Genomic DNA, 13014 nt, shown 5'->3' on the forward strand with positions numbered 1-13014 from the left:
TGAAACAGCAGGCATTGGCAGTCCACAAAAAAAAAGAAAAACAACGAGTTCTCTCATTTATAGGCTTAACAACAGATTTCCATTAGGAAAATGGTTCAGGCGTTTTGATTTAAAAATAATGGCCTATATTCCTCAGGAGGGGAGAGGGTGTCTCTGGAATTATTTTCAGAGTTCAGAAACAACAGAGAAAACACTGGTTGTAGATTAACTGCCCAGTTTAAGGCAAAGATATTAAATTCTTCTTTCTCATTGCAATGCAAAAAATAAACACAAATAACTATTTCATCACACCAAAGTTTGTGAAATAAGCATAGCTGTTTGATACTCTGGCAATATTCCCACCAAGACTGCTTTACCTTTGCCTGAGTAAAGGTTAGATACAAAATACTAACTCGCTTTGATACTTCTTTACAAACTGTAAAATAAAAGCTATTGACTTATGAGTAAAGAGAGGCAAGAGTTTGGCTTGCTGGCATGCAAGGCCATCCAGAGTAACTTAAGACCCCTAAGTATTTTACTTCTTCCAATCCTGTTAACAGGGCAAAGTAAACAAACACTCAAACTGCATAAAAAGCTAATGAATCAAGTTCATGCGACTTTGCTGGTAGATGTTCCCCAGCAATTTTACATGCAACACTAAATTAAGTGTAATTTAGCAACAAGCCACAAGGAATGCAAACATTTCACACTATTTTACTGCTACAGAAAAGACAAGTCAGTTCTTAACATGTTTAAACCCAAAGAGTCAGTATTTAAACACACTTAAGCTTTCTTTATCAACTCTCCTGGCATTTTTTTTTTTTTTTTAAACATCAGATTGCGAAACCTCCCCCTTCCTTTCCCGGCTTCATGCCCTCGGGCAGTTCCTGTGTTTATCCCTCTCTCCCTGCCTCCCTCCCTTTGGCAGCCCTGAACAAAGCCACCTATTTCAGTAAACAGCTGCATTTGAGCTCTGTGCAACTCAGGCACTCACTAGTGACAAACGGTTTTAAAAAAAATAATAAATAAATCTCAGCAGCCTGTGTCCAGGAAACAAAGGACAACCTTCAGCCCTGGTCAGCTGCACCAAGAGAAGCCCCATTCCCACCCAAGACTGCAAAAGTGAGCCAACCCCAAGGGAAATCCCATCCGCTAACCCGCTCCCCCTTTTCTGCCAGGCCCTATGAATATCCCGGTGTAAAACGCCAGAGGAGGCAGAAGACTTACTCGCAAGCAGAGCTCTTCCCACTGCCTGTGCAAGTGTTCAGCTTGCTCCTCGACCACCATCATGTCCTCGGCCAGGATGCCGTAAGCCAGCCACGCCTTCATGTCCCGCACATCCTTCATGTCCCGGGCCCAGTCTGCCAGCGACTGCTCCAGCTCCTGCATGGAAACACACCCAGAACAAGCCTTGGCACTAAGCTCCTCTGGTTTCCAAACCTGCTCGTTAATCCCCTGCCTGGCCTGTGGGGGAGGAGAGGAGGGGAATGTGCAGCCGCTTGTGCAGCGTTCTCCGGCTGCACTGGACGGGGTCCCCTGTATTTGGCTCAGGGCCTGACTGGGAGCCCACGGGAGCCCAGGGCAGAGCTGCTGCCGATTAACTGCTGCAGCAGCAGCCGCCCCTGCATCCAGAAGTGCGGAAACGCTGCCTGACCTCCCGCAGCTCCCCATGCTCCAGGGCAGCCTCTGGGGCTTCACATCCAGGAAGGAACGCGCCCACTTCTTTGGGTTTTCTTCTCTTTTTTATTAGTTTGGCCAAGTTGCTTTCCACCTGTATTTGTTACAATCTCAGGTTATTCATTTAAATGCTAAAAAAATAAAACCGGTTCCCTTCTCTAATGAATGGTTTCACAGGCACTTCATCAGATTTGTCAGAAACGTGGAGCTTTTAAACTGTTCATTCACAGAAACATGCTCGCTCTCTTCTGTTTTGTTCCCTTGACTCCCCTTTCCCTTTATAAGAAGGTTATGTATTTTCGTTATCAGTGGTCACCTAAAAAGCAGAGACACCACTGCATGGAGGAAACATGACACTCTACACACGAGGTACTAGGTCTCATTTTGCAAGCCAGTTGCCGAGAAGCGTCACTGGCTCCTCTAACAAAAAAAGGTCTTACAGAAGATCCAATTTGTTTCATTTTAAAGGGAAAAGACTGTGAGTATTTGTATCAGGAGAAGTGTGCAACATCCAAGCCTCGCGAGCATTTTTACAGGTCTTTTGATCACTTATCTAAATCACAAAAAAAAAAAAAAACGTGATCTCCTTCATCCCTGGAGGAAAAAACCCAAACAAAACTGAGATTAAATTTACCTGAGCTCACAATATATTATTCCCTACAGATGTGGACACATGCTTTTATGTATCTTAACAAGGGGTGAATCCCCACATTAACGGTGCTAACAGTGGAATTTCACGGGACCTTGCTAGCCTCATATGAGGTCCAGGCCGGAGAGAAAAATAGTTTTATTCCACAGAACAGTGAAATACAGCGAGAGGAAAGGAGGTCCCTTCTCCCCGTGCCATTTCAGTCCTTTATTTTATTACATTGTGACACCCAAGAGCAGAAACTGCACTGGCACTGTCTGACCCTGATGCCTCTGCGGCTGAATTTCCTCTTACTGGAATAAAAAGGCAGGAGCTGTGTGCTGCCATCTCACAAATAATGCAGGGTTACAGCAAGACTGCTGCCATGGGAAAGGCAGCCTGCACTCACAAAGAAGATTTCAGACAGCTGGTAATGAGTTCAAAGCCTTGGCTCATTAATAAGCTTATCTGCTCCCACTACATAGGTCAACAATTCACTTCATAAAAGGATGATGAAAGACTGACCAGTCCAGACAAAATGTCTCCTATCCCTTGGAAATGCTTTCCTTGCCATTTAATTTTCATGGTGCAATACAGGCTGCAGGGGCTTTTGCAACTCCCTTACTGTTAATTTTCTTTCTCTTTAATTATGCTCAGATCCTGCAGGTCTGCACAGTGCTTTGCAGACTTATAAGGTCTCTTGCCTGAGGAGATCCCAGTCCAAAACGGATTGGAAAACAAGAAGAGATTCAGCCATTAGAATAGCAGTCAATTGAGCTGAAACCAGGGAGTTTTTTCCATTTTATTTGAGCAACTTATTTTATAAATTCAGATTGTGGAAAGGGAGCAGAAGCAGGAAAAAAAAATGCCAAACACTACTACTCTTCTTTTAATCTTCTTGATCAGATGGACTTTGCAGATTGGCAACAATCAGGATGGTATAAAGGAGAGAAATTCAGCGTCCCTGAAGAGCAGGAAAGGGGGAAAACTGATTTTACAGGGATCAGGTGTTGTGCAAAGGCTACGTCTATTTAAATACAATATGGCTGTTCAATACCTTAATATGTTCCTTGACTTTGTAGAGCTCTTCATGTTCAACTGGAAGTGGATCTTTTACTTTCTCCTTCAGCTCTCGCAGCCTGCTTGCTAATTCTTTGGTTTGCTTTTCATAGCAGTCCCAACTCTGCTCAAGGAAGTTATAAAAGGTTAAGGTACTTTATCATAACGTAGTGAACCATACGGATACGCTACAAAATAGCCTCTTCAACCCACTGAAGTAAATAGTCATGTGCTCTCGTTATTTGCATTTTCTTTTCTAATACATAGTACCACCCACAAGAATTTGGTACATGGATTTACAGAACTTGAACCCTCTCTGCTATTTAAGGTTTGCCTTACAGAGCATTTCTGCTCATTTTGTTTTGTCCAACCTAGGAGGCTTTAAGCATAGTTTTTGAACTGGGGATTATATTCAATTTTAAGACATACTTATGTGCTTTTTAGCCATGAAAGCAAATCTTTCGCTCTAAGGAAATAAATAGGACCTACCCTTCTGTTTAGAGGTGCAACAACAGGAGGAGTAACAAGTCACGCTAACTCCCTCTAAGCTAAATTTTAGCTGAGGCTTCACAGCCCAAAGCAGGAGAGAGCTCCAGGGCACGGGGACCACGATAACAATCAGAGCGGGAAAACATCCATTGTAGCAATAAACGGATGCCAACCCCGTTTTCCTTTGGAGAATTCAAGGGACCGCAATTTTAGCTTCCCACAAGCCCTGATGGCACATGACAGGCACTTCCCTCAGTCCCTCTGCAGCAAGCAGCAGCTCAGCATTTGCCTCGTCACTACAGAGCTCAGCCCTGGGGACACTGGGGCAGGGAAGCTCTTGAGACCCAATGCCAGAGAAGCAGGCGCTGCTCCTCCCTGGGGAAGGCATCATCTACCTCTAGGGTGCTGCTGAGGTGGATCTTCTCCTTCTCCAGCAGGGCCTGGGTGTGCCCCCAACTCTGCTGTAACTGGCTGAGCTCCTCCTGGAGAACAGCGTTGGTCTCGGGATCGCAGACAGTGCGTAACTTCTCGCCAACATCGATGATTAAGGAGTACATGGCTTGCCACCTCTGAAGAATCACTGCCTTACTCTTTAAAAGAAAAAAAAATAAAATTAAAGTTTCTAAGCTGTTCTTAGCAAGCTTTAGAAGTACACTCCGGGTGTTTCACTTGGGAAGAAGAGAAGACTCACAAAGGGAGTTACAAGGCACTAGTTTGTTCACATTTGTGGAAGAGTAATGAATAGATCTTCTCTTATTTGCTCTTTTACTTTCAGGAAAATCAGATTCTTTCTGATCTTCTGATCTATAAAAGCCTACAATAGGTTTTCACAGACTGAATCTACAGAGTGAAAGTGCAGCAGTTACAGAAAGATGGAAATTCAGTTGTCAAGCTACTCTGAATGAAAAAAGAGTTCTGTTAGCACCTCTAGCATCAACAACAGACAAATTTTTCAGAGATAACAGCTCTGTTAATCATGACATACTCCAAGTGAAGTAAGCTATCAATAATAATTTGCCTACAACACAAATTGGTCTGTAACAGAAGCAGATAAGATCATTGTTTCTTTCTCTAAAACAGCAGCAGGAGGGAAGGGCAATTTGTAGTAGGAGGGAAAAGACCTGCTGTTTTTTCTCACTAAGGAAAAGCATGAGCACTAACTTGTAAAATCCGAAAGTCATCTGGAAATCATCTTTACACAGCAGGTAAAAATAAAGGTGAAATAAATAGGGCAAGCGCCAAATGGAATACTGGTAATGTGTTAATCCATCAACATTAGGTGTGTGGGAACACAATAAATCTTGGACCTTCCAAATAGCATTCAATAATGTATTTTTGAAAGGTTTTAGATTGCCTTAAGCAAACATAAAGTTCACTGTGTATTTTTACTTTCTTATAAAACAAAGAGGTGCGTAATTAAATGGAAAACCAAAATATCCAAAATTAACAAAGGAAAATATTTTTTTCCCTTGCACATTAAACGCACAGCTTGCTACCCTGAAGAACTGCTGCCTAAGTCTGTTCATCCTGGAGTGGTGGCTCCAAGGACAGACCTGCAAGTGCTTTATCTTCTGTTCCTGGCACCCTCCTGCCCATCCCTGCACACACAGGACCCATATGGCTTCTCTTGCCGCATATGTGCCTGCTTCCTTCAGGCAAACTGCAAGACCTGCTGCCATGTCAATAAGCTGCATACAGACCTAGAAGGTACCTGCTGACCAGGGTTCCTGCCTAATCTCCCTGGCACCCTGCATTTCTGTGTTCATATCAGTAATATTTTTAGAGCTACTAAATGACAATGTTGAGCAGGAAGTTTCCTAGTATAATGAGCCTTTCATAATATCAGTGCTTTCTCATCTGTGCTCAGCTTTAAGAAAAAGTATCAGCAATTGTTTTTCCCTCCAAAAGCACATGATTTTCAAGTTTTGTACCTTACTGGACAGAAGTTATTTCAGTCTGAGAAAAAAACACGTATTTTAGATTTATGAGCGATAAATACAGTACCTTGACATCATGAATTAGATTTCTAAGCTGGTAAGGGCTACAGCAGTCCTTGCTCTTCACAACTGTGATGAAGCTATTTGTATCAGCAAGAAATCTGCTGAGACTCTGCAGGGAACTCCTGAAGAGCTGCCACTGGCTCACAAGTCCATCGATATCTTTCTTCTTCTGCTGAACCACCCGGATAACATTCTGCCACTGCTCTTTCAGCAATGTGAACTTGGAAATAAATTCTGTTCTGAAGATGACAAGTGTTGAGCGTTAATATATTTTGACCTCAAGGTTGCATTTTACAATAATTGTGATGGATTTGCATTTGCAATATTGTATTCCAATTACGATACCCAACTATGACAAAAGCTTTATGCAGCCCTGAGCATAGCCCTGCTGTCTGTATCACATCTTTTAAACAATCAAAAAAGCTTTTACATGATACAAGAACGGATAACGCAAGTTATTCTTGTTGTTGTGGTATAGCGACATATATAGTACAGCAATCGCAGGAACAATAAGCACTAAACACTTCTCTGAAGAAGGAAGTCAATGCAAGTGAGACAAGATTTCTGATTATGCTGCAAAACTGACCTACGCTTTTACCAGGCTGTAAGCAGGAGTTCAACCACCATTGTATCCTACAGCAGTGGGGGTGGGACATAACTGCAAAGTGAAGAGACTCTGTGTTGTTCTTGAACCCACTCAAGCAGTTTTTTGGCCTCTCCTACAATATGGTTAGATGATCCAGCAGATCTAGCTGGAGTGGTTAAGACAACTCCCATCTACCAATTCTGCTCCTCTGCAGGAGGCTGTGGCCCACAGATTAGTTGTTATACAAACACCTGTGTTCGTGTGGCTAGCTTCAACACAAAAATCCAGCAGCTTTGCTTAGTGTAGCCCTACCTTCCCCGGCAGCTTTAAGCCAAGCTATGGACTTCATACTGAAGCAGCTGAGGGGAGCACACATGCTGTCCTGGCCAGCTCTCTGGAAGCAGCATGCTCTGGCAGAGAGGGGTAATGCATTCACAGCAGAAATGCCTGAGGCAGTTGGACCTCTGCTCACAAATACTACTTGCTGCTTCTCACTCTATGTTAAGAGAAAAGTATAAGATGATACTGATAAAAAACAGGTTTAGCTACCATATGTTTTGGGTTGCATGTCCAATGACTCAATGCTCTGTCATGCGTACCAAGGGCAACATGGATAGTCTCACACCTCTGCACTTTAAAAAGTAGAGAGGTCTAGGAAGAGAGAAAGGATCCTTCATATGCAGCATCCTCATTACCCTCTGTAAGAAAGTAGCTTCTCAACCACAGTTACAGTTTCAACCAACTGCAGGGTAGCAGTAGACAAGAAAGCCTCCTGTTAAGGAGCAATCATTTTTCTTAGGCAGACCATCCAGTTACCATCCAAAATGCAGTCTGGCCAGGGCACTCTGTTTCTTTCTCATTGCACCTCCTCACGCTTTTGCAAAAGGTGCCAAGGGGTTATTAAAAGAGTTAACTCAGGCAAGAATTTGGGTTTATGTCCTCATGACAGCTCACGAGAGCATAGATTCAATACTAACTCCAAGGAAGACAGCGTACTCACTGAATTACCAAGATCTTAGGGAGAAAAACAAATAGATTACCTTTTCTCTGCTTCTCCGGATTCCAAGGAGAGCAGAACTTTTGCTATGATAGAATTAAACGTCTGCTGATTTATGGAAATCTCAGTTTGCAGCATCTGAAAATACCATGAGAACAACAGTTTTAACTACTAGACCTTCTGCTCCTCTAGAGTGACAGCATTTATTTCATTTTAAATGCTGAAAGCTCTACTATTTTCAAATGCTTGTATCAAATGCATCCAAAAAGATTCCACACTTTTTGCACGTGTGATAGCAGAACCCACCAGGAGCTCTATGTTACAGGTAACCCGAAGCCTGAAGTTTGCTGGACTCATGAGAAATGCAGCCTAGACAGAAACCCATAGAAAAGGTGTAAAAAAGCTACATGTAAAGCTGAATTTACTCTTTATCACAAACAGCAAAAGTATATTCTATCAATAATTTCATTGCAATGAATGAATTGGAGAGGTCTAAGACAGAAAATAACTTTCTGTGGACCCTAATGAATATCACTAACATGCAGAAACTTAACACCCTGTGGAACTCGCGGCAGCACAAACACTCTAACAAATGTTTAGCATTTACCACTTGATTTTTTTTTTCTGTATTTTGGTTGGTTTTCCATCCTCCCGCCACTAGGACAAAGTCTATAGACAGACACTTTGCTTAGAATTGCATCCCCGTGCTACTGCAGGCATGCAGTGTACCTTCTCCTCTGAATGGATACTGTTATACATATCTCTATAACAAATAGCAAGTGTTTGGAAAAATGCCAGCGAAAGAGGTTTCCACCAAAATCTAACAAGTCGTCAAAACAGAAATATGCAAAATAAAACATTTTGTTTTAAATGCAGTTCTTGCAGAAACTGGTAAGGTTCCTGACAGATCGCCAGGAAACTGCCTTGCTAGTTGTCACAGGCCTCAGTGCTCTGGGACAGGCAGACAGGCAAGTAACCTCAGGGTTGCAGAAATCTAAGACTTCCGCAACACAACACTCGAGGATGCACTCCTAAAGGTCTGATCCCTGCAAAATGGGATCCATCCATTTTGGAAAAAGATTTTCACATTTCAAATTTTTCCTCTGAATAAGTACAAGGCCACATTTCAAGAGTGAAATGCTCTGTAAAACTCTGGCCAGATCTACTTTCAAAAGACATAGTATTTTCTAGTGATTTCGCCCCACCTTCACTATTCAAGATGCTGCTTCCATTTTTAGAGTTAGCTTTACCTCATACACTCTCTGTTGCTCCTGCAGTTCTTCAAAACGTCCTGGAATATTTGTTTTTAAGACCTCTCTCATTTTTTCTAGGAATTTCATCCAGTTTTCACATTTCTGAAAGAATTTCTTTTCATCATTTTCAGTTCCTTCAAGCACACTGGAAAACAAAAAGAAATCTTCAGGAACTATTGTGCTGGTGGTTTTTTTTCTGGATATGTTTGCATACAGTCTAACATTGGTGGTTACTAATACTAACATAGTAGGGCTTTGCTTGGCACTTTACCACCTCTTCACCTATGAACATATGATTTTTGCTTCAAGTGAGTTGGAATACAAATAGCCACTGAATAATCTGGAGTAAATTGAAAGGGCAGGAATTCAACTTGGAAATCCCCTGAGAAAGCTCAGAACAGATTTCAAGACTTCCCATGCTTTAATTTTGTTTTGATTTTCCTCACAGAAAAGGAAATAGTTAGCAGTGATTTTTTGTTTGTATTACAGACCTGCATTGTTCAAGAGCAGTTGCTGTCTTCTGACTCCATTGCCGAGTCAGGCTCTGCATTTTCTTCAAGGTGAAGTCACTGAGTGGCAGCTTAATGCTTGCTTCATTCAAACTCTCTATGCTTGGAGAAAGTGCAGCAAGTTCCAGTGTGTGATTCTGGAAGTAAAAGAAAAAAAAAAATAATTGCAAAAAATACTGCCCTTCTTTCATTTCAAAGAAATATAGAAGCCTCTTCTGTAGGAAGCATCTGAACATTATGCTTTGAAAATGCTAACTCAAAAACGCCCAACATTTCTGTGTTAACTTCAGAGAACATAGGAAACAAAAAAGTCACAATTCCCTTACACAGGGCCCCTTTTTCCAACTGTACTGAACAAATACTCAGGAGCTGGTATTTGCAGATTTACTTTGTACCCTACATTGAGGGCAAGAAGATAGCTCCAGAGCAAAGCTGGGAAAAAAGATATCCCATCAATCCTAAATCTATGTGATTTTCCTCCCCTCCATGCATGCATTGCCAGCCAAATGTTTACCTGGAGTTTTTATGAACTTAAATCATTGCGTTTTGTGCTTTGGGTGAGATGATAGTTACTGTGATGGAAGTGCTTTAACTATGATACTTAGGACGCAAAGAGTTTCTTGAAGTAGGCAAGAGCTGGTATCCTACGGACACTTAAATCCTAAACATGTATCTTTTTGCAGTTGGGAATCCAAACATACCACGAGCAATTCTGAGCTGTCTGTTTCTCCCTCTAGACAGAGACTATCGAAGGCATCTGTGCAATTCTTGACATGACCCTCCAGTGTTTCAAGGCAGTTCTGGAAATCCTCCAGTTGTAAAAGATTGAACTAGGGTGAATATTGCATATTTGCGTTAATTATGATTTAATACACATACTCAGTCTACAAAAAGAAGCAATAAGCAGTATCGTCAGGAAAACAAACAGTTGTCAAATTCAAATTATAATATATTTATAACTCATTAACTGAACCTTTTCAGTTTTTGCACTGGGTAAGGGGAAAACTTAAGCCAAAGCAGAAAGCAAGAAACCGAGTCTCTAAATCCTGAGAGATTTAATATCTATCTGGAAGGAATGGGGGCATCTGCAATAGCTTTTTGTAGCTTTGGGCTGTTTGATTTATTGTGAAATTGGAAAGCCAAAACTTAGTTTATCAGAGGGAAGAAACTTGGGAAAATGAACTACACACAGGGCGTGCTCTCATGTGCCTCGAGCCAAGGCTATGCAGCTTATGTGAGCTCTGTGGAGAGAAATAACTAGGGCTGGAATTCAACTTTTTTATTCACTAGGTTGGTTGCTTTGGGTCAGGGAGAAGAGCACTGTGGAAGCTTTTTCTTTCTTGCAAGAATTAAGTTACACATCTTTAAGAACACTGAAACAGCAAGATTTTTATAAGGAATGAACGGCAAAAATTGGTGTGGGGAGACAGACAGTTCTGTGGTCATGCTACAGGGTTACACCAGGGAAAATGACTACCCAGAAATGGAAATTTGCTTGGAAGTTTTCTCAGGAATACCTGTGCAGAGGGGGAGCTAATCCCACAGCGCTCCTGTGAGCGGAGCATCATACGGGGAAACCTGGATCCAGGTCCCTCCCTACTCTGCCTGGACAGGGATGAGAACTTGGTCTTCAGAAATACATCAAATGATCACAGTTTTTTGCTTGGTTTTAGATATATTGTGTGCGCTCTTATCAAAGCAAACTGAAGCCCCTGGGTTCTTTCCAAGACAGAGCTGAGAAGGTTTACAACTTTGAAGTTCACAGAATAAAAATACGTTTCCTAACCTGTAATCACCTGAGGGCCCCATACTGCTTCACTGTAATAGGTCCCCTTACAAAGGCTCGTTAGAGCAACACAAGGCAGGTGAGAAGGGTGAAACCCTTCCTTCATCTGTCCCTCTGGCTTCATTTATTATTTTTTTACATAGTCGATCATACTGTCAAGCTTTATTTTATGGAAATTCCATTTCGATTCAAGAACTACAGGGCTCTAGTGAAGAAGGTAGCTCACACAGGGCTCTAATGGAGAAGTTACCTCACACTGACAGCTAAGTTAACATTCAAAAAAATACCTCAAATTCATCTAACTTCCCCTGCAACATCTTGTCCAAATAGAATGCTCTATCGAGTGGTTGCAGCTTCTCCAACAGAATGTCTTGTGCAGCTGTCCCAGCGTGCTGTTTTATCCGATCAGCCAGCAAAGAAATCCGGGCATGGCATCCTACTATGCTATAAAGGCCAAGCTGTAAATTCTGATGAGAGAAAGGGAAAGAAAAAAAAGTCAGCAAATTAATCAGATCATCATTCATGTGCCACTTTCATTTAGTATCTTTTGTTGTTGTAACTAAGCTCTTTTTGTTGATCTCCTGCGGGAGCCAAAATCAGCTACAGTGAAAGCTTCATTCTTTTACTTGGAGGATAATGGGAATTGCATCCATTGACTCTAGTGTTGCAAAAGGCACAGTTCAAAGTTCAGTGGAACACCGGTGACTTCAGGCAGTGGGATACTACTGCTACAAAGAGATTAGGGAGAGAAATCAGAATATTCCTCTCTACAGAATGGATTTACACTAGCAGATGGAGAAACTGGACCATGCTGCAGATGAGAAATGCTATTATGTTACAAACATACTAAGGGATCCAAAGTACCGGTGACTGAGGACTGTGGTTTTGATTTTCTTTGTTGTTCCCCTTTACTACAGAAATCATGCTAAAAATTAAAGGCAGTACCAGAACAAAGGGAGTCATTTTATACTCGTTCAATATACTTGATTATTATTTTTTTTTGACCTGGACAAGGAATGGCAGATATCCTCTAGAAATGTATTTCTAGAACTGTCGTTTACTTTTAGCCATGAACCCCCCTGGAATTTGCCACTGTATGTTGTCTTTTGTGTTAGTAATGATCAAAGACTTCTGATAGCAAAGAGCAGACACATTTTCCTAAAAAGCGAAATGGCTCTTAGTTCTTGAATCATATTGTAAACTGCCACTTCAGCCATTTAGTAAATAACCCATTTTGATTTCTTACTCTCTAGATAGGACTTAATTTTTATTTATCATGGCAACAGAGTTCCATAAAACCATAATCTTTCCTAATACATACTAGAGGAAAAGATTAGAGAGATTAAAATACAGCTTTGTAAAGCTCATGTATTTTCAAATACATGTAACTCGTATGCCATATGACCGATGCCCCTTCTTCTAACTCACCACTTTCAAAAAAACCACAATAGATTCCACGTGTCTGACCCACACGAACCAGGACAGGATCTATAGTGCTAATGGCACTCTAGCGGTCAAGCCTTACTTAGCAGGTGCAAAATAAGGTTTTACAATTTATGTCACAGACATTAACAGATCAGAAAAAAGTGAAAATGTTTTAGTCTAAGTTTTGCTGCTGTCAGTTGTTTCTGACACAGGGAGAAATATGAGAGTCCTCTTTCCCATAATGTAAAGTTTCTTAATTGGCCATAGAAACTAGAGTACTTTGGACTTCTTCCAATATGTGGCTAGAGGTTCATAAAGCATGATGAATCATTGCTCTGTCCTGAAATAAGGATTATTCTATTTCTTTATTGCAGTCTGGAGAAACCAAAAATGTCAGAACCTAATGACAGCTTTGCTGCCGGAGAGAGTCAAATGTACCCTGTGGTCTCAGCATGAGATCTCATTTGCCTAAAGTCAGAAGTATTTAGAATAATCTAATGAGCTCAGAAATCTGTGAACTTACCAGACCAGTCCAAGTAAGAGTACCAAACCCAAATAAAACTGATTTGAAGACTGTTGAAGACCTCAAGATGGTCCTGTGCTCTGGAAAACTGGTCTTTTTTCCC

General features: G+C 41.4%; 1 protein-coding gene across 5 annotated transcripts in view; it reads right to left on the bottom strand.

The window, feature by feature from the left end:
• Positions 1-13014, bottom strand: part of SYNE2 (spectrin repeat containing nuclear envelope protein 2) — a 190906-nt gene that overhangs the window by 34129 nt on the left and 143763 nt on the right. For 4 of the 5 annotated variants that reach the window (XM_063333544.1, XM_063333541.1, XM_063333543.1 and 1 more), the window contains 9 exons: positions 11251-11430; positions 9879-10007; positions 9160-9314; positions 8666-8813; positions 7459-7553; positions 5837-6071; positions 4228-4422; positions 3342-3467; positions 1207-1362 (listed from right to left, as the gene is read on the bottom strand). In XM_063333544.1, the coding sequence (XP_063189614.1) occupies positions 1207-1362; positions 3342-3467; positions 4228-4422; positions 5837-6071; positions 7459-7553; positions 8666-8813; positions 9160-9314; positions 9879-10007; positions 11251-11430 (1419 nt within the window). Of the gene's footprint in view, positions 1-1206; positions 1363-3341; positions 3468-4227; positions 4423-5836; positions 6072-7458; positions 7554-8665; positions 8814-9159; positions 9315-9878; positions 10008-11250; positions 11431-13014 lie in introns of those variants that run through there. The other variant, XR_010070850.1, reaches the window with a different exon arrangement.

Source organism: Chroicocephalus ridibundus, chromosome 4 (assembly GCF_963924245.1).
Source record: "Chroicocephalus ridibundus chromosome 4, bChrRid1.1, whole genome shotgun sequence".
Lineage (NCBI taxonomy): Eukaryota > Metazoa > Chordata > Aves > Charadriiformes > Laridae > Chroicocephalus > Chroicocephalus ridibundus.